We start from the raw sequence: 20,840 nt of genomic DNA on the forward strand, positions 1-20,840 counted from the left end.
CCAGTTTGTTCAGAAATCCATTCAGTGTTTTCACAGACAGCTCACAGGTTTTCTGTAACAGTGTAGAATTCAAATGTATGGCAGCGAAGGATACATTTGCTCAAAAACACAGACAAAATGCTCAGAAATACTTTGCCCACAGGGTTTAAATCAGTTCTTCTTCATCAAAAGAAACAGAAGTGTTTTCCAGAAAGTTGATTTATTTACTTTTCATCAGCAAACAATAACTACTAGAAAAACTGCCTGTGACGTGTTGTGTTGTTGGTAAAAAAATAAAACAAAATAAAACTATACCTAATGTTGAACTTTGTATATTGGAAAAAAAAAAAGTCTGGCAAGTAACTTTACAGCTTAATGTCAGCACATAGTTCACAGCTTGTTTGACTCTTTGTTGAGAGTGAATGCTCAGCTCCTGTCCCTGCGGCCTGATGGACGCGGTTTTATTGTCAAACAGGAGAAACGTATGAACAAAGCCACTGAGGTTATGATGCAATATGTGGAAAATCTGAAGAGGACATATGAGAAGGACCATGCAGAGCTGATGGAGTTTAAGAAGCTGGCCAACCAAAACTCAAACCGCTGTTATGGAGCAGCTGTAGACACTGGAGGTAAGAAGATGAGCATGCAATAAAGCAATAAAAACATGCAACTTTTGCTCTCCTGTTTCACTGTTTACGCATTTTATAACCAGAAAACATTTCATGTTTAGCACAAAATAAACTCCATGCAGCTGATGCTGTTGATGCTGAGCTCTGTTTCAATTAATAATTCCTTCAAATGTTTTTTTTTAAATCAAGATGATGGGGTTGCACGGCCATCAAGATCAATGTCCCTCACCCTTGGAAAGGTAATCAGGGATGTTTTTCAGTTTTGAAATAAAGTCTTCATATCAAAACCCAGCAGAAAGGACCTATCTCGCTTTTTGTCGTTGTGTCCCATGCAGGCTTTACCCAGGCGGAGGGTGAGCGTGGCAGTGGTGCCTAAGTTTAACCTCCTCAACATCCCGGGTCAGAGTCCAGGCGTGTTGGGTCCTGGCCCAAACGTGGGACTCACAGCGGGTGCTGCTCTTCCTGTCCTGGTAGGTTTTTCCTATCCTGTTGGGAAATAATGGGAAATGAGGTATGAAGCATCTCTTGCAGTGACGCTCATGCAGCCGGACTCGCTTTTGAATGAAAGGTCATGAGCTGGTCAAAAAACAAATCACCCCTTTTACAACTGAGATGAAATCATTTATTTGAAAAACAGCTTTGTATTGCGGTTTCAGAGCCAGTATTTTTGCTTAAAACAGACCTGACTCCTACTTTTGTTTTAAAAGAATATAAATTGTATCACTTTTCTCTTTAGTGTGAAGCAAATGATGTGAAAAGCAGCTCTTCCACTGAAGCAGTTCAACCAACACCAGAGTGGTATGTTTGCTTAAACACACAACATGCACGTTTGATCTTTCAGGGCCATTCCTGCAGTGTTGGACGCAATGTTCCTGGAGAAATCCTGAACTTCTAATCATTTCTTATCCAAGCTTTTTCTGCTGTGTTAGGAATTTCGAGTTGTTTGTGTGACCTGCAGGATGTGCTTTACAGTGCAGAGAAAAGCCCGAGTGAGCTAAAACTAATACTAGAGGCTTAAGAAAATAATAATGTAGATTGAATCTAAACATTTGGGAAAGACGCTGACAAAGTCCAGGCACATGACTGCAGTCATATTGTGGTCATAAAGTAAGCTCCAGTCCGGCTCTCGTATGCCTGAGCCAGATGTTCTCTGTGAGGAGAATAACAAACGTGCCAGCTCCGCTTGTTCTGTTTGTGTTCAGTGCTGTTAATGCACTAATCCAGAGCTGTGGCGCATACATTAATAAGACATGCCACCATTGTTTTGATGGAGCCTAACTCTAAAGTGTTTTATAACGTCTGCTGTGATAGTGGTGCAGTCCAAGGCTGACAGCTCTGTTCTTTCCTATCTGAAACAATGCAGTGGAAAGAGTGGGATGGAGCCGGAAAGCGAGCCAGCCAAACCTCCAGTAAACTTGGAGGAACTCAGAGCCGAGATCAGAGCCGAGATCAAGGCAAAGATCGAGGAGGAAGCGTACAATAAAGGGTGAGGCCTTCTGCTCTGTTATGTTGAGACATTTTTATTGACTATAAATCATTGGTTGTGTAATCACGGAGAAAATGAGAGTTTTCTAGCTCCAAAAAAAGTAGATTATTGAGACATCTGAAACTCAAACACCTGTCCTTTTTATGTCTTTACTGATTTTACTGTCCAAACTTGTAAAAGTCTATTAATGTCTGTGCTACAGAAAATAGCTTCCTAAAAGCTTCTTTAAATCAGGAGTTACTGGTACTGACAGAAGGAGAAGGGAGTCCTATGGAAACATAAAAACATCATTTGGACCAAAGGAATTGCCCATTTTGTATACCACGTAGTTATTCTAAACTATTTCTTAGTAACAACAAGTTTTACTGAGCTCCAATGCTCGATTTAGTGAAAAAAATTCAATATGAGATAACTGACAAACATTTTGCTGGAGGGAAATCCCAGAAAAATATAATATCTTTGGAGAAACACTTGGATTGAATCTCATGAGGTCTATGCACTTCTAAAATGCCAGATTTCTGTCATGTACAAATCATATTCACTTAAACTAAATATAGCATGCTGTTGCTTTTTGAAGTATGTAACTACTTTGCTAACTTTGTTGAAGCAGTTTTGAACTCAGTTTCAGCATTTGATATTCCTGATTTTACCCCTGCTATCACTTAGTGAATGTGATTCAGATGAAATACAGTTCAGCTGTCAAAGCCGCATTTCCCCGACATTAACTTTATTTCTATTAAAGTCTTCAGAGAGGTTACAAAAAATCAATGAGATCTCATTTCACAAAGGTGCCAATGATATTGGTACAAAAAGCCACAGCTTTCTATGGATTCTGTAGAACAAAGAATACACTTAATAATTTAAGAAAATACAGAACTACAGTGACAACTTATCTAAAAATGTTTGATATTTCTCCAAAACTGATGTCTGTGTGACCGTGTGCAGTTTATGCATGAGAGGAAAAAGTCTCACTATTTCAGTAAAGTTGGGTGCAGGTTTAGTGTAGCTGAAATATTCTCCCTGTCACCTGCAGCTACCAAGAGGGACTGAAACACACCAAAGCTCTCCTGGAAGAGAAACATGCAGAGGAAATGGAAGCAGAGAAACTGCTGGAGCTAAAACACAAGGATGAAGAAAGCGGAAAGAGGTATAAGAGCAGCAGGTAAACTAAATCTGCTTTTCTTTTTTCTTAAGAAATAGATATTTAGGATAAATAATATATGTATTTTAAACAGTAACGTCAAAATTATTGCCAATGAAGGTCTGGAATTTAAAGTACTTTGAAATCGCATTATCTATTTCTACATCTATTGCATTTTTTAAAAAATACCATTATATAATACAGTACCATTGCATGTCATTCAAAGAAAATTATTAATTTTTTTTTTCAGAATGGAAATATTTGTCTGTGTTTTCTCCATAGGAGGATGGAGGAGATCCTGGTTCTCCTCAGTCGGTTTTGTCCCTCGATTTCTGTCAGCCGGCGCCTTCTTTGGGTCGTCCTTGTGCTGTTTGTGGTGATGTGCGTGCTCATCAGTATTTTCACTTTCTTCAGTGACTACTACAACCGCCGTGAGGACACATAAGATACGTTTTTTGAGACACAACAGAGATGGCTAGACTGAGCAGAACCAAAAAGTCTGTAGCAGAGGAGTTGGAAGACATGTTTTCACGTTACTAGCAGATCATTACTGACGGACACACTTGAATAGAAGGATCGAAGGAACTGGTTCAGGAACTGGTTTGAAGGATTTATAGAGGATGTCTTTTTTTCTACGCTAATTTGTAGTTTTGTTTAGAATGGAAAGTTTGCTGTCTGTTTATTGTTGGTAAGTTTAGGGACCAAATATACAGTGTGATTAAACTTATTTAATTCATAGGTGCATATGTAATAATACATTCTAGCTTTGGTACTTTGAAATATGACACCTTCCTTAAAATGCCACAGTAAAGAAATGTGCATTTATCAGAAATTTCTACATAACAGATTTTTTATTTATATTTAAGCATTTATTTTTTTTTTTTGCATTTGTTGGTTAATTTTGTGAAGGGCATTTAAGGTTTAGAAATAAGCACATAAAAACAAGGCTTTTAGTGCAATATTTGGAGACTGTGTGATTTGGGTCACTGACAGATTTCCTTTGTTTATGAGAGCACTTTTTAGATTACCATCCTGAGTGCCTGGGTTGAGAACTGCTCTGCTAATTTACCTTTTAAATAAAAGGTGTCTAAGAATGAATCTATGCTTTAATAACTTTCATTAATCCATCCATGCATCTAGAGTCTCTATCAGTCAATGGGTGATAGACGGAGTACACGCTGGTCTGGACTGTTGCAGGTTGTAACAATATCCAAACAAAATTATACTAAGTCAAATAGTGTAACACTTTTTTATGTCATGACAACTGATTGATGTTCTAGTACTATAAAGCTAATTGTTGTACGTAACCTAAAGAAGGAATCAACAGCACATATTTTGTAAAAACTCATACTACAAATTATTTTATACTTAAGTGTAATTAGAATTGTATTCAACATCAAATCTGATCAAAGTTTTCTACAAGAAAACCCAGCATAAAAAGTAAATAGCCTGCATATCCAAAGTGCTTTATCGAGTCATTCATCCTTCCATACCACTGATGGTGGAGCGCTACACAAGCAAGGCTGCCATTCAATCAGCACCATCAGGCCTTCTGACCACCAGCAGCAGGCAAGGCGGGCGAAGTGTCTTGCCCAAGGACACAACGACTGAGCAGGTGTTCGGACCAGCAACCCACCAATTGCAGGATAATCAAACCCTCCCCCCGGAACTACCATCACACACATGCAGAAAATCTATGAAAATTCATCAATTTCCTCTATGTACACAGACTGATGAGCTGGATGAGCTCAACTAAGCAGTTATTTGGAGGGGAATGAGGTAATCTGTTGACTTCTAACTGATCCATCACAGGGCTTAGAGAGTTACACCAACATAAAATTCAAAGAGGACCTCACACACATATTGTTGCACTGTGGGACAAAACCAAATCACATGGAGAAAATCAATATATTTATAGGGAAAACATGCAAACTCTAGACTGAAAGACCCCTGCCAACATTTAAGTCAGAACTTATGCCACCATGTAATCCAATAATAATTTGCATAATAAACATTACAAAAGTTAAACCATTTTGCTACAAGTTAGATTTTTGATGAATAGCTTTAAAGTGGCCCATTCACAGAAGCTCATTACTTATATTACTACTAACCCAAATCTGGTCATTTCAAAGCTTCTTGCAGCTATTTCTTCAACACTGTTTCAATCTCACAAAAAGAGGTAGTCTTTGCATTAATGTGAGCTTCTGACTGAAATCCCCAGACTGTGGTGTGGTATGAAAGAGCCATTGATAATTTTACTACCACAAAATTCAATCCATCCATTATCACACACGCTTATCCCTTGTGGGGTCGCCAGGGGTGCTGGTGCCTGTCTCCAGCGGTCAGCAGGCAAGAGACGGGGTACACCCTGGATAGGTCGCCAGTCCATCTCAGGGTTACCACACAATTGTTTTGATTTAAAATATTTATCAGGAAAAGGATCCATTTTCTTGCTTCTAGTGCTCCAAAATGTACTTCTCATTTTAGTGGTTCAATGTTTGTAAGAAACCATTTGGTGTGTTAGTTCAAATTTATAAGGTCAGAAAAACGCAAAATCTCTTCGGGCTTCTGTTGCTTCAGGCTGTAATTTACTATCCTCTCTCACCTTTCTGACATTTCACCACAAACCCTCCAAGTCTCCGTCAGCATGCTTTGCGTCATTTCCTGGTGCACAGGCCTTGTGCAGAGATGTTTCGGATGTCGTCGTATGCCAACGGCTCAGAGGACACCAGCGACAACAGGAGCATTTGTGATTGAGTAATGCCTCAAGGGTGGAAATCCTGAGCAGAGAGTACGAGTTCAGATGTTGGAAATAATGAAAATTTCAAACACAAGGCTGATAATTTCACAAGCCTGCTTTGAATCTTCTTTGAATATTAACTTTTTTTTATTTTTTACCTTCAATCTAGGAAGACCCAGACATAGAAAAATATGAAGATGAGAGGATTTGTAGTACTTTGTAGATGAAAACATATTTTCAGGTACTTTTTGGTAATGAAAATTAACATGCATTTTGTAAAAATGCTGCATGAAAATTACATATGTTCTAGGTATTGTACTTATCACCCAAAAATTGGAAAGACATTTTATGCATTTTTAAAAAAAATCTGGTACAGTGAATCACAAAGATCTTGCTCTTCAAGGATTTCCAAGTTGTGGTATTTTGTGACGCTGTGGGGTGAACTTATTTGAAAATTCCCAAGTCTGGATAAAAAAAACTGAAGAAAAATTTACATTTGTACATTTTTTTTTGTTTGAAATTTGGATATTGTAATTTTACAACACTGAGTTATACGGGGTTAAATATCGCCAATATAGATAAAATCTTGCTTACTTTCCGGTAAATTTCTTCAAAGTTCCTCTCTATTGAGGTTGTTAGCTACATATTTTTCTCTCCTGGGTCATTCTCTTGCAGCATAAGATGACTCTTGGTCTGACCTGCACTCTGTACTTCCTTCTTCCCTTTCCTTTACTCTCTGACAATGACAGAGTCAGCACACCCCTGAGAACAGATTCACCTCTATTTAACCGAGTGAATTGGCTGATGAACACAAACCCTGTAAGACTGCCTTCTCCCCAGCACGTTTCCTCTCTTCTCTCACCAGTCATGAATATTATCTGGGTCTGCATCTCTTCACTTCTGGCTTTTTCTCCTGTTTTCTCTGATCAAAACACAGGCAATATAAGAGGTGAGCGATCTATTTTTGTTATATATATAATCAACAGCAGAATTTCTTACCTGAAGTGACTTTTTGCTGCTTCCAGTTTTCCCTGCAGCCAATCAGAGCATAGCTGGCGTAATCCAGGTGAGTTACCAAAACAACCGAAACCAGCTTCAGTATGCTTTCAATGCCTCTGATGCCCGGAAGATCTGTCAGTCCCTTGGACTCAGCATCGCCTCGAAGGCTCAGGTGAAGGAAGCTCTCAGCAGAGGTCTGGAAACATGCAGGTCAGACCACAGAAATGCTTTCCAATGACTACCCAGCATAATTTAAAATAAATACTTGATATGGGTCTGGGTCATTCAGGTTTGGATGGACTGATGAGCAAATTGCAGTCATTCCTCGAATCCACGGATTGGCTAACTGCGGCCAAAACCAAACTGGACTGTTGGTGTGGAGAGCCTCCGTAACAACCCGGTTTGATGTATTCTGCTTTAACGAATCAGGTATGACTTGCTTTGTTTTTCCACTCATTTGCAAATGAAGAGGCACATATTATATCTTATAGTTGTGATGTTCTTCATATTCATCTACATCCTTTATGGCTTAAGCAACAAAACAAAGCAAAACAGATGCTGGTTGGTATAGTCAGTGGTTGCCTACCCAAGTTGTTCAACATAAAAGTTAATTTTAGATAACTTAAAGATGACCACAAGTTTGAAAACTGCAATAATAATTGGTAAGGTTTGTATTTTTATGCTCTAATTTATTCCTCAAGTTTTGTGTTGATGTGATTAATGCCTTGATTTAAACAATCTTGTCAATCTTGTGAAAACACAAAATATGCAATATCTTCCCAAATTAGGTTGCAAAGTGGGATATTTGGCAGGAGATTATTACAGCTTTGACTAGGGGTATAATTAAGATGAACATTGATTTTGATAGATTTTTTTCCCCACAAGAAACTTATGCTGTTATTTGCTCTTACTTTCCAACTTGTTTTTAAATGAAAATATCTGGAAAATGCATGTTGAGCCTCAAGGTGCCTCGGAAGCTAAGTGGGTTATTGTGAGGGTGTTATTTTACTGGTCAGAAGCAAAAAAGGTTTGGAAATAGCTGAGTTGTTACAGAAAGTCACTGATCAGTGCACTTTTGACTAAGCTTTGATTAATATCATTTATATGGTTTTGTACAAAACTACACAAAATGTTCTTCAATCCAATTACTTTTGTCCTATTTTACAATACAATTTTTAAAAATTATTATTCTGTGAATAAATACTTGCAAATTACAACCATAACGGGCAATGCCACAGAAGCAAGCCTTTCCTAATCTAATGAGATATCCTTCATGTTCATCCACAGATGCATTAATACAATTGAAGGACACAGTGACTGATAACCCTCTGAGCGACTCTGAGCATGCAAACTCAGTAAACTCCACCCTCACAACCCAGTCTACGTCTTCATCCTCCACCCATCCTCCTTCCTTTACATCACCTGATGAAGCCAAGAGCAATGAGGTGGAGCCAGCCCGATTTGTTGGCAGTGCTCAAACCTTTGCTGGATGTAAGCGGTTGAGCAGTGAAGGAAATTTTATACCGGTAGAGGGGGAGTTTCGTGTCATAACATGAGTTTTATCTTTCCTTTCTTTCAGCAAAGATTGTACTCATCTCCTGTATCTGTGGTCTACTCTTTATCATAATATCTTTTGTTGCATACTTAAAACTGTGAGTGATTTTAATGATAAAACATTTAGTACATTAGAAGAAAAAAAAAACTGCTTTATCTAATTTTTTTCTCTGTTTCAATCTTTGTGAAAAGAGGAAGACACTGTCATTTGCGCTCTGACGAGAAGCAGCAACAGCAGCAAGATTACACCCAGACAGAAGAGTGGATATCTGTGAAGACTATTGCAGAAACCACTAAAGAAGTTCAGGAGAATCAGAGGATAGAAGTGGACAATGGCAAAGACTAAGCTTTTTTAACTATGTTTGGGAGGGGAATGCATATGTACCTGTTTAATATTTTGTGTTATCTGTCAGTCAGTGATGTACTGTAGTTTAGCCACTAGAGGGACATGTTTGCAAACATTTTGATTGGCAACTTTTTATTGTTATGATTCTGTTTGTAGATTAAACCAAAAAAGGGCAGCTCTCTTGCACATTTTTTATTTCATGAGATCTTTTTCTAACAAAACAATTCATAAAACACATTAAAGAAGACAAAGGAAATGTCACAAATCCATATTTGTTTTTAAACCATTTTGTCTCACCTCTGGCATTCAGTGTATACTCTTAGTAACAGTTTTACATTTTTTTATAGCATACACTTTTCAGAAAATATGTTGTAAAGTATGACAGTTCATACATATAGGTATTACGTAAAAGACAATAGCAAGTATAACTCAATTTCACAAGTCTGTCCCAGTCTTGATAAGCTGTAACTACTTTTTTGCACTTGAAGAAGTGATCTTTACATTAATTATCAGAGCCATTGGGTTATTTTAAAGCAAACCAATGGTAACAGGGAAGAGAGAGAGTTATTCTTTTGTTTGAAGTTTCCTTTCAGCTCTAATGGGAATTCGTAGCTTCAGACTTCACTGCATCAGCTATGAAGCTGAGCTCGTTGCACAGCGTCTCGTGTCTGTAGGCCATGCGGATCTGTGCAACGTTTGTCCGACGGATGTCGTTGCCTTCATGTCCGTCCTTCAGGTAGTTTACTCCTAAGAAGTGCTTCTTTTCCTTAAAGGTGTTACATATAGTTAGTTAACTTTGGACCAAATTTGGTGACGCCTGATTACAGTCAGAAATCTTTTTAAAAGCGTCTCAAATTACCTGGTGACTTAGCCCACTTTGCAGCACACTGTTCCTGGCAATCTCACAGACATCACAGGTGCTGAGCTTCCACAGCTGAGCTGCTATAGCGTACTCTTCCATTAGAGGTTCCTATGACAGGTTAAGTTGTGTAACAAGAACTATTTACATAAGTCTAAATCTGTATCCTTGAGTCTTAAGCATTACAAAAGTTGTGTTCCTACATGTTTTTACCTTGGTGTAGTGGAACTGCATGGGATCATCTGTGGACAGTGACACACACAAACCTTTGTGTAGAAACTCTCTGAGAGGGTTTTTGGAGTATTCCAGGAACAGGCTATTGTTGCTCAGGGGACTCATGGCAATAGGTATTTGGGCCAGGTAGTACAGGTACTGCAGGACAGGACTCTGTACAAAAGATAAATATTACTCTGGAAATCAATGGTCCACAGAGAGAACGCTTGCTTTGATTCTGTCTTTTTGCATTTCTAAATGTTTCAGCTCCCATTTTTAATCTGAAATAGTAAATAATGCTGCACTAAAGAAACTAATTTTAGTGTCACATTTTAGTGCGAGGAATATAAAGTGTTTGTAAGAACATGTTAGATTTTAGAAGTGTCCTGCTGCCTTATGAAATGTCACTGATTTAAATACATTTCTTATTACATAACTTCCTTTCTCTTCCCCTACAGTTACCCTGCTCTTATTTCCAGTTGTGTGAAGGCTCAAGACCTTAACAAAAAATGAAAAACTCTGGCATCCACATAAACATTTCTTCATAAAGAATAAAACCAAATCTCCACCGTGAAACCACACTTAAGTCAGCTAACTCCTCCCTGTTTTCTGGTTACTCTTTGGTTTGATAATCTCTAATATTGAAATGAGAGCTCAGAGTTAAGGCTCTCTAAATATTAAGGTACCTTTTTCAGATTGAGCCCATGTGAGATGTTGTCTGCAGTCAGAAAAGCAGAGACCAGATGAGTGATCGATCCTGCTTCTCCACAATGGGGACGAAACTGGAAGGTGTTCAGTCCACGCTCTCTATGGACGACACAAGTCGGAAATATGACATCCATCAACCTAAACTTATTTATTACTAAGATAAGTATCCTTTCTTACTTTCCTATGATTGTTTCTATACAAAATAAACAATCTACTGATGGCAGAATAAACACTGGTAAGCTTTATAATTGGGTAGAAAATACACTTTTCTCCATGTGAGCTCTTCCTTTAAATGGTAATTGTATGTGTGTGAAGAAACCATCATTCAGTCTTACTTCCTCAGGTTGTTGAGCACCATGATGTTGCCATACATGTAGAAGATGTAGTAGCTGTATGGAGGGTTGTCACGTGTGGTCCACTGTTCTGGCTTCGGGCTCCTATAAGAGAACATGTGGTTGCTGTGTTTGGTTTCGTCATCTACGCTGTCAAAGCCTGAAACCTGCAAAAAAAACAAACCAGTCAATGCTACATCATCATTTTCGTAACATTTCTGTAACAAACTGGTTTCAATAAGAGCAAAAATAATTCTTAGAGGTTCAATAAACTTTCTAGTTCTACTTTTAAATTAAAGACCATGGATTTTTTTGAAGCTCTTTAAAATGCTGTTCTTCTATGTGAGAACCTTATCTTTTTAATGAACACCTAACTCGTATTTATATTCATTTCATATGTGACTATCTTAACACACCAAAATGCATTACTGCATCTAAGTGACAGTGACAGTAACTAAGATGAGGTTTTCAAAAAAAAGCTTAAACTTCTTTTCAGAACGCATTTTGAAATTATCAACAAATTACATACATATTTGAGGAAAATATGGAGTTCTTTGTGGGTTTCTGGATTCACAGTTGCCTTGAAGAGAGGAAGGAATATGTTCTCCAGAACCTTGGCAAAATTGGTTACCAGGTTCTTTGACTTGAAAATATCACTTAAAAGAATATAAAAACAGTGTCAATACTTATTGAAATTATCTTAGCTCAGAGGCTTTCGTGTTTTAACCGAGACGTACTCACTATATTCTAGGAACCTGAATCATCCACCTCATGTTTGGTGAGTGAAGTTTTTGCTGAATGAACCACTTTGCTAGACTGTCCCACTCATCAGTAGAGCGTCCGTAGATGGACAGGCGCGGCTCGGCGTACTGATATTTACTCTCTTCCAAATCGCTGGCCACCTCCTGTTGATGCAAGGAAAGGTGAATGAAACCATTTCTACACCAGCTCTAATTGAAAATGCATGGCTACAGGATGAGGTACCTTTATAATCCGAGCAAAGTACTCTCCATTAAGGTAGTTGTCTGTTTTGAGGAAGATCTCCCGGAGTTCACTGGCACCCATAGGGTTATACTTTGTATTGAACTTGTCAAACCGGTGAAAGGTTTGCCTGCCCTGGAAATTTCATTCGCCAGAAAGAGATTATGAAGTTAGCATGATGATCATTTGTCACTTAACTGGTAGTAAAATGAATAGTAGGAGCTTGTATTCCTTAACTGCTGAATTACTAAATTCAGCAGTTAAAAATAAGACAACTTTGAAAATGTTTGTTCATTTCCGTACAGCATGTACATCTAGAGAATCCACAGTGAGGTCGTAAGCATCCATGCTGAGACTGTGGAAAACCTCCTGAAGGGTCATCTCTTGGCCATCTTTTTCCAAGACTACACGGTCTTTGTCGGTTTTGTATCTTTCCTGAATGAATGTGAGTAGGTGTTTCTGAGGCATACATGCAGCTGCATGAATGTGAGTATCCACCTGGAAAAAAGAAACAATTCTGTGTGCTGAGAAAATATACAGTTAAGCTGATTTAGGTCTATTTCAACAGTTTACAGCCTTAATTATTCCAAGGATTTCAAGGTAATTCTTTTTTTAAGTCCTAAGTTGTTTTCAGAAACATCAATGTTACCAAACAAAAGCTGTTTAAATAATTAAAATCATAATTACTAAAATTTCAGAAAGATCTCAAATCCATAGTAAAATTGTATGTGTGATAAACTGTTTAATAATAAATAATATTTAATAAAACATAATTAAAAACAGAGACTTTATTGTGTGTGCTTTAGATTTCGATTAGATTTTTGGTTTTCTCTTGCATTTGGTTGCTATTTTTGATTTTGGCCTATTACAGTTTTATTTTCAAGGACTACACTGTTTTGTTTTCAAACAACATTGAAAAGAACAAGAAAATCCGATTTAGACAGATGCAGTATTTTTTAATCAAACTGAAAAAGAGGTAATTACAAAATAATCCCAGTTTATGCATCAACATCACTACTCCACAATGGATTAAATTTTTACTAAAGTCAAAACAAAGCTCATTACAGAACATGCTGGTTTACCTGTGCATTTACTGCTAGAAACATTTCATACATTAAATGCAATACGGAAAAAAAAATCAACAAATAAATTTTAATTTCCAGGATTACAAGTATGATTGAGGGAAAGATTGCCAGTTTTGATCACTGGCAAATAGTCCTTGTTGGTTCTTTGGTGTCACTGACTGAAACCAATCATATCTATTACTAAATAATATTAGTAAGACAGCTAAATGTTATTTTCTGCTGATACTAAATCAAACACCCGAAAGAAAACTGGCACCCCCCCCAAAAACCCTTACTAACAACACGTAGCAGCAGCACAAACTGCATTGGACGTGCTATTTTAATCATTTTCTTTGACTGTTTTTTTATACCTTGTAGATAAGATAGTTACCTTCCTAACGTTGTAAAAGTCTCTGTGAGGAATGCTTTTCAGCTCCTTAAGCTCAGCCATCTCGTTGAGTATCTCATGGAGGTAGAACTTTGAACTTAAGAAGTTAAGTCTTCTGTGGCAGTAGGTTTTGCTGAAAATTAGATTAGAACTTTGTTTACATGCTATGCTAACAACTGGCTTTTCAACCAGCATGACTAAAGTCTATTTATTTTTGCAACTTACGTAGGTCCGTCTGAAATCATTGTCAGTAGATCACTGAGATCTATGGCATAGGTCTCCAAATCTGGGTAAGGAAGATCAGTGGGCTGATCATTTATTAGTGCCTCTCCACCATCATACACACACACAATCCCATTCTTCATCTTCAGTTCATAGTTGAGATTCTCAGGGATGTTGTCCACGCTGTAGGGATCCTCACCTTCTGCGGGACATGGGGACATGTCTGAAGGGCATAACAATGTTCCGTCAAGGTCACATAAAGAAGCATAAACATGGTTTAAAATGTCAGACACTTTATACCAGGCAGGACTTCATCATCTATGTCCCATATCAAGTTCTCAGCACTGCGGAGGAACTGGCTTGTAGTCCTACAGAATCTGTGATAAGCAAGCTTTGAATACTTCTCTCTAAGCATCAGCGCTTTAAACAGACTTCTGACAGCCTGCTCGTAATCTTCCAATGTGATCTGAGTGGGAGAAGGACATTACATATTTTGTAATGTACAAAATATGCAGATGTACAAAATACAAAGTTCCTGAAACCTTCTTGGAAGTTATCACACATACTCCTGCACAGTAATCTCCACTAATAGTGACTCTCTGGAAATCAGGACAGCTTTCTGCTACAGATGAGAAGCTGGAGCTCGTGGACCCTGACGGTGTAACAGTCTTGGAATCTGGGTAATCTGAAGCCCCTGGGATCTGGAGGGTCAGTGTCTTGGAACGGATCAGCATAAAACTTTGTCTCCTGAAAAAATGTGTAACATAATTCTGAATTATTACATTCTAACATGATTTGATCGTTCTGCTCTTCAAGTCTATTGAAATGGTAGGGCATACATGAGACTCTCCTCTGACGACTGTTGCTCTGCCAGCTCCTTCAGCAGCTCGTGATCTTGGGATTGCTGTAGGCCTATTGGGAGGTCCTCAGACACACTGAACATTGACAAAGTATCGCGGTCGTCTTCTTCTTTTAGCGCTGAAGCATAAACTTTCTCTACCAGTAGCTGCTTCTTTTCCTCTTCCTCGCTAAGGGTTACTTTTGGGAATTGACGAGGCATGTCTACAAGAGGGCAGAGGCTACATTAAATGGCAGGCAATAGTAATGTCTATTACACAAGGTCTTGCTGAGATCAGTTTGTGTTTGGTAAACAAAAAGATGTTCCTGTATAACGGTTTTAGTGCAGGGTATATTAATTCCCCTAACAAATTGCCAGGAGTTTATACATTAACCAAGGCCATGTCATTTCTATTTTCCAGTTTTTTTATTGATTCACCCTGAAGCAACATGTCTTTCACTTATAGTGTTTTATTTACCTCATTTAAAAATATTTTATTCTAACAAATACAATATAGTACATTTACAGAGGATTATTTTTTACTAGAATGACAAAAGTTTCCAAATATTTACCATTACCTCTTCACATAACATAATAGAATAAATATCTACTAGATTATCTTCATAGGTACACACACTTAAAAAAACAACAACACTTTGACAAAAGTCGTTATGGGACTCTTAGAAAATTTCTCCCATTTAAAGTATATGCCCAACATTCTGGTTCAGAAACATTGTCATAAGAAACCACAATATTTTTAATAACTAGAAGTTATAGGACCTGGATTGAAATGGATGGTTTTAGAAGATTAGAAGGAAAATCCCACCCATGGGTTACAAATATACCATGCAGACAGTAAATGCAAAATCTATAAAAATATAAAGAACCCATATATTTGAACACACAAAAAAATAACTCTTCCTATCAGTCTCTGAATTTAGAGTTTTTAATTCCCCCTTAAACGTAAACATTTTCAGTGTCTCCTAGCAACAAAAGGTGAGAGAATATTTAACTGATTTAAACTTCTTAGATTTCCAGGCAAATTCAATTATAAAAATATATTTCCTAAAATCAGAGGACGTGTTCGGGAGGTCCTAGATTCAAGGAGACAAACTGTATTTAATGTGACCGACAAACTGCGCGAAATAATTAAACTCAGAAATGACCCAGAATATTAAAGACACAGCAGACTGAGTTCTTCACATCGAGAAAGGTTGAACAACCAATTGAAATCTATCTGCGTTAAGTGACTGAATGACAAGTTAGATAAGCTTTAAACCAAGACTTACCTTACGAGCTGTAAACTTTAACATATACGCTTAAAAAAGGTGGTGGCCGATAAGTTTTTGTTGTTGTTGTTGCTAGTTATTATATTTTTACCTTATCTCCTGCAGCCCTGACGGGTCTTCGTCTTCTTCTTCGTATTATTATTATTATTATTATTTCTCTTCTTCTTCGTGATAATAAACTGGTAGTTCTGATCATAGTTCTGATTGCAAACGTTTAGCGGAACAACGTCCGGTTTTCGACCATGGTTACCGACAGCAAACGGCCGACACGTGAACGTTTGAAAGTTTTCAACATCATCATCAGCTATATATTTAAGACGTCCATCACAAGTTTATTTAAAACGTTACTCTTTATGAGCCTTTAGTAGCTAGTGTGCTATAGTATTAGACATTTTTCTTGAAACTCATAAAGATTTTTATTCTACTTAACCTTATTACATCTCATTGCCATATATTTGAAGTTAGACTAGACGTTGCCCTTTAGCAGCACTATTGGAGATTATGGCTATCATCTGAGAGGGGGAGTTTCTAAATGAGCTTTGTTTTCTTACTTCCAATCTATTTCATTAAGCTAAAATCATCACCCTGACAGATACATATAGGAATATCTATATTTCTCTCAGTTGGACAGCTCTCAACTACAGGCAGTCAACGCTATGTGTGAAGAAAATAAGTATTTCTGTTACAAATCTATCTTGGTTGGTTTGGACAAATTTAACTTACCTCTCCTTGGTTCTTGGATCTGTAAACGGTGCTAAAGATACTCCGAGCAACTGCAGTTTCTGTTTTAACATTGAGTAGTTACATAGAGTTGAAACCTATTTACATTATTGTACAAAAACATTTTCAATTTGCACCAAAAATACCTACATACACCTTTTACAGGCTTCTCAAAATAGTTTGCTGTAGATTTGGACCATTTTGTAAAATGTATTGCTCCCCAAAACATTGACTTTGGTGTCTAAGACACTGTCCATAATTTGGCAACATGCTTCTAGTCATTGTCCATTTGCAAGACTCTTTTGTGGCTAAGCTTTAGCTTCTTAGCTGATGTATTGAGGTGCTCCTTAAGTTATTTCCAGATCATGTTTTTTCCTTATGATGCCATCTTTTTTGTAAAGTTGGGATGGCGTTCTTCCCTGAAAGATATAATGATGGTTTCAATGTGGCCAAAAAGATCTTTGTCCCTGGGTGTATTTCTACTTTCTATGTTGCCTTTGAAGTAATGGCTACTCCCTCTCTGAGTGGCCCTTCATACTATGTTGACAAAGAGTTTCTTACACTGTGGATAATCACTCCTCTTACTACCTTCAAGCATAATCATCCTACGGTGTTTATCTTTTGTTCTGGGGTGCATTTGTATATTTTGCACCACAACACTTTAATCTCTTGGATACAAGGCCTAAGTGCTTTGTGAAAACTATTGTGGATGAAAATTACCTAGCTGTTTAAACGAGAGTATACTTGTTTAAACAGATTAATATGACACCTTCAGGTACCTGGGAATTGTCCCCAGGGATGAATCAGACTTTCAGAGGTCCACAAATCCCTTCCTGACATGTTGGTTGATTGTTATTATTTATTTTTCCATGATGTCACACAAGGAAGTAGTATGCCTTTAATGTTGTAAATTCACCAATTGGAACCTTACAAAGTCATGACACCATCAGCTGAACTTTAGGTATTTTCAGATTTTAGTTTATTTTGAGATTTACATCTTCAATTATTATAATTTTTGCATCACTTATTTTTTTATCATTGGATACATACTGTAGATTAAGTATATTATTATTTAGCTTTAATGTACAGAATTTCTTAATTTGGCTAGTGTGACTAAGCTATTCTGACTTGGACCTTTGGGTCAATGAGTCTTGCTGAAAGTTTTTTTAATGTGGAAAAATGGAGCTGATCATACATCATATCCATGATTCCTTTGGAGAATAAAGACCATTAGTCAGTATTTCCTGCTCCTAATGTAAAACCTGTTAGAGGCTAGAGGAGGCCATTACTGGCCAACTCAGTTAGATCTCTGACATATATCGCTTTTATCTTGATGTCTTTATCTTGTCTTACAGCGTTTATTGTCAAAGTCATATCTGATAAAGAGATCAACGCTACTGGAGAAAAAGCTTTTTTACCACATTACAGAGAGAGTGAGGAGAGAATGGAAGAAGCTCACTTGATCCCAGAAAAGCACTTGACTCCTTTGTAAGAGGTGCTTCTCCTTGTCTCATATTCTCCTCAGTAGCCAGGCCCAAAGGAAGAAGAAAGACACAAAGTGCTGGAAAATGCTTTCACCAAAGACAACATTTCTGAAAGACACGTAAATAATCCTTTTGACATAATTTCCTGCAAAACTAAACCTGTTTCTCTGTGGCTTTTTTGACTCAAAATTACAAGGCATATTACACTCTTACAAGAGTTGCAGCCACCTTCAGTGACTGATTATTATTTTAAGATTATGTGTAATTATCATGTTCAGATTATGTGCAAAAGGAGAAGCGACGGAAAATATTTCTTTACAAATCCTGACAGATTGAAGTGAAGTACAGTGGCTTCAGCCACCACAGAGGCTCTGTGGTGTAGTTTGTTGGGGTAGCTGCTTATTTACAGCCCTGTCCTATGATATCTCCTCGGCCCAATGCAGATGGTTGGAGACAGAAGAAATCTGACAATAATATCACTTTTAGACTTCATCTACCACCCTATGAAGCTGCTGCTGAACTTGAGCGCTCCTTCAGTGAAGGCCTTCTGCATTCTTGGTGCACATTTATGTGAGACATTCAAAGCTTGATATATTGTTTTATGACCTTACTCTGTTTCAACTCCTCCACAACTTTATCCCTGAGCCATCTGCCGTGCTTCTTGGTCTTCAAGATGATTACTAATACAGTAAAAGCCTTTAAGGTTTACAGAGAACATCTCAATTTATAAAATTGAGTTTTAATACTTATTAGGTGACATCTTGGGGCAATTGCTCTAGATTTTGTTTAGGAAGAGATTCTGCATACAAATTATAATCTTTTCATTAATTTTTAAAACACTGCAAATGTTGTATTCTTTTTCTTCCTTCACATAAAAGCCTAAGGAACCCCATCCAACTTTGCAACAGTAATATATAAAATGTTTAAGAAGAATTTTGGGTGTGAATACTTTTGCAAGGCTCTGCATTGTAAGCCTTAGCAGAGAAGATTAGACAGACTTGGTCTGTAGTATGAGTGCACCGCCACATATGTCTCCTCAGTGGACTCACATAATAGTGAGGTCATATGCAGCAGTCCCAGATTTAACCTCAGAAGTTGTTGAGATTATCAGGCTAATCCTCTCATCTGAGGTTATTACCGCACCTTAAGACTTAGTCAGTGTCTTAATCCTTGGCCCGTATCCTTTTGATGACAACATTATTGTCACATTTATAATTAATCTCCTTTCCTCTGCTGTCCTTTCCTTTTTTATTCTTCTTCTTCTCATTGGATTCAACAAACACCCTACATGGGAGAGCAGATATGTATTCCAGACTCAGAGGAGATATTTTAAAGCACTTTGTTTCTGTATTTTATTTTTTTACTTTGGCACATATGTTTTGTTTTTACATTGTATGATTAAGCCAATATCCAGCTAGGAAAATTAGGCAATACATTTTAATATGCAATGTAGAATGAAAGACCAGCAGTTTATCATGCAATAAGAGCTTTAACTAAGGTATTATTTTTTACCTCTTGACCTAGACTGCTCAGTTTGTTGATGCCATCAGTGCATCAATGGCGTCACAAGCTGATTGGCTTACTGAAGAAGTGACACCATCACATAGCTGGACAGTACACATAGTACATCCATTCATTCTATTCTTAGAGAGATTTAACTTTGATGGTAATTTTTTTAAAAATTCATTTACTTTCTGCTGTGTTTTTCCTAATTAGGGTGTTTGTCATTCGAGATAAATAAATTGCAAACAGAGTAGCTGACCACTAGATGGCGCAATTGTTTTATTACTTTAGCTGTTGTTCTACTTGGAGCAGTCATTTGATTTGTGTGCCAGATTAAATAATTTTGTCATAAAAAATTCCAACAAAGACTGAGCCTTTAAAACCTTTAAATAACATAAAATTTTTAGCTCAGTCTTCGGTCTTGTGCTTCATGAGTCAATACTTCATGAAGTATTTTTCCTATAACGTCACTAAAAATCATAGCATTTTGACAACCATAATACCACTTTTTTGTTCTGTATCAAGAATTGGACTTTTTTATACTGCCTTGCTGTATTACTTAATTCTGTAATGTTTTCGGGGATTGCTAGTAGGGATGGACTTCAATTTGAACTTTTTAATGTATGGAACAAATTTATCCCTATATGGAACGAAGATGCATGCAGTGAACCCAGTTTTGCATACTTTAGCGAAAAAAAGTTTTTATTCATATTTCTCAGCATGAGAAAACTAGATTGGATTTAAGATGAACTTGCATGGCCAATGATGCAATGCATTTAAATATAATTCACTTTATGTTGAATTGCAAACTTTGTGCAAATCAGCAAGAACCCTCAAGTATTGATTCTCATCTTTTTCTGTTCCTCAGTTAAAAGTTTAGTGGAGGTACTTTCTGATCTGGTGACTCTAGAGGGCGACAGAGATTGCATTTACGTCACAGAGCAGGATTTATGATTGCAACTGTGTCCTCACTAAGACATTTCTTTTAACTGATGATCTATCTGCTGATATTTAAGCTCTCTAGGTTTTATAGAGATAATCTTATTCAGTAATATTGGCATCGTTCTTTTTCTGCATAGAAAGCCATCGAGGTTTAATTTAAGAGGAAAAACTACCTGATGCCTCTTGTTATCCTGCATGCAGCAGAGTCTGCAGGTTATGTCATACAATAATTAGTAGTCAGTAAATTTAAACTTTAATGCATCATATGATATAGGTTGTACTTTTGTTCGCTTCTACAATAGGGCGAGGTGATCTATGGCAAAAGTGAGTTTCAACGTCTCTGTGATGCTCTCCCAGGAATGTTAGACCGGAACCCCCCATGTGAGGCTTCTTGTGTCCAAATCCACGCACCATTGAATGCAG

General features: G+C 37.3%; 3 protein-coding genes across 9 annotated transcripts in view; 2 read left to right on the plus strand and 1 right to left on the minus strand.

Moving 5' to 3' along the window:
* mrvi1 (murine retrovirus integration site 1 homolog) overlaps positions 1-4,333 on the plus strand; it is a 28,505-nt gene extending 24,172 nt beyond the window's left edge. For 2 of the 3 annotated variants that reach the window (XM_028013874.1, XM_028013876.1), the window contains 7 exons: positions 455-608; positions 798-847; positions 944-1,078; positions 1,345-1,406; positions 1,972-2,094; positions 3,128-3,256; positions 3,518-4,333. In XM_028013874.1, coding sequence (XP_027869675.1) covers positions 455-608; positions 798-847; positions 944-1,078; positions 1,345-1,406; positions 1,972-2,094; positions 3,128-3,256; positions 3,518-3,680 — 816 coding nt within the window. In that variant the 3' untranslated portion in view covers positions 3,681-4,333. The remainder of the gene's footprint in view (positions 1-454; positions 609-797; positions 848-943; positions 1,079-1,344; positions 1,407-1,971; positions 2,095-3,127; positions 3,257-3,517) is intronic. The other variant, XM_028013875.1, reaches the window with a different exon arrangement.
* Positions 4,334-6,772: 2,439 nt separating this feature from the next.
* lyve1a (lymphatic vessel endothelial hyaluronic receptor 1a) lies at positions 6,773-9,049 on the plus strand. The gene is made up of 6 exons (XM_028016091.1): positions 6,773-6,924; positions 7,001-7,184; positions 7,264-7,403; positions 8,262-8,465; positions 8,554-8,626; positions 8,721-9,049. The coding sequence occupies exons 1-6, from the start codon at positions 6,780-6,782 to the stop codon at positions 8,872-8,874; spliced, it is 900 nt and encodes a 299-aa protein (XP_027871892.1). The 5' UTR covers positions 6,773-6,779; the 3' UTR covers positions 8,875-9,049.
* A 2-nt stretch (positions 9,050-9,051) lies between these two features.
* Positions 9,052-16,007, minus strand: ampd3a (adenosine monophosphate deaminase 3a). 5 transcript variants are annotated; one of them, XM_028016087.1, is made up of 15 exons: positions 15,860-16,007; positions 14,481-14,703; positions 14,184-14,388; positions 13,942-14,107; positions 13,645-13,864; positions 13,423-13,552; positions 12,271-12,465; positions 11,971-12,102; positions 11,728-11,891; positions 11,516-11,642; positions 10,990-11,153; positions 10,633-10,753; positions 9,947-10,120; positions 9,734-9,844; positions 9,052-9,640 (listed from the first exon to the last, which is right to left on the minus strand). In XM_028016087.1, exons 2-15 carry the CDS (start codon positions 14,699-14,701, stop codon positions 9,470-9,472), a joined length of 2,301 nt encoding a protein of 766 aa, XP_027871888.1. In that variant the 5' UTR covers positions 14,702-14,703; positions 15,860-16,007; the 3' UTR covers positions 9,052-9,469. The 5 variants fall into 5 exon arrangements, 4 of the variants coding, with proteins under 4 accessions (XP_027871888.1, XP_027871890.1, XP_027871887.1 ...); XM_028016089.1 differs by having other exon boundaries at positions 14,208-14,388; positions 15,769-15,911; XM_028016086.1 differs by having other exon boundaries at positions 15,769-15,911.
* Positions 16,008-20,840: the final 4,833 nt, after the last annotated feature.

The sequence above is a fragment of the Xiphophorus couchianus genome, chromosome 4, assembly GCF_001444195.1.
Source record: "Xiphophorus couchianus chromosome 4, X_couchianus-1.0, whole genome shotgun sequence".
NCBI lineage: Eukaryota > Metazoa > Chordata > Actinopteri > Cyprinodontiformes > Poeciliidae > Xiphophorus > Xiphophorus couchianus.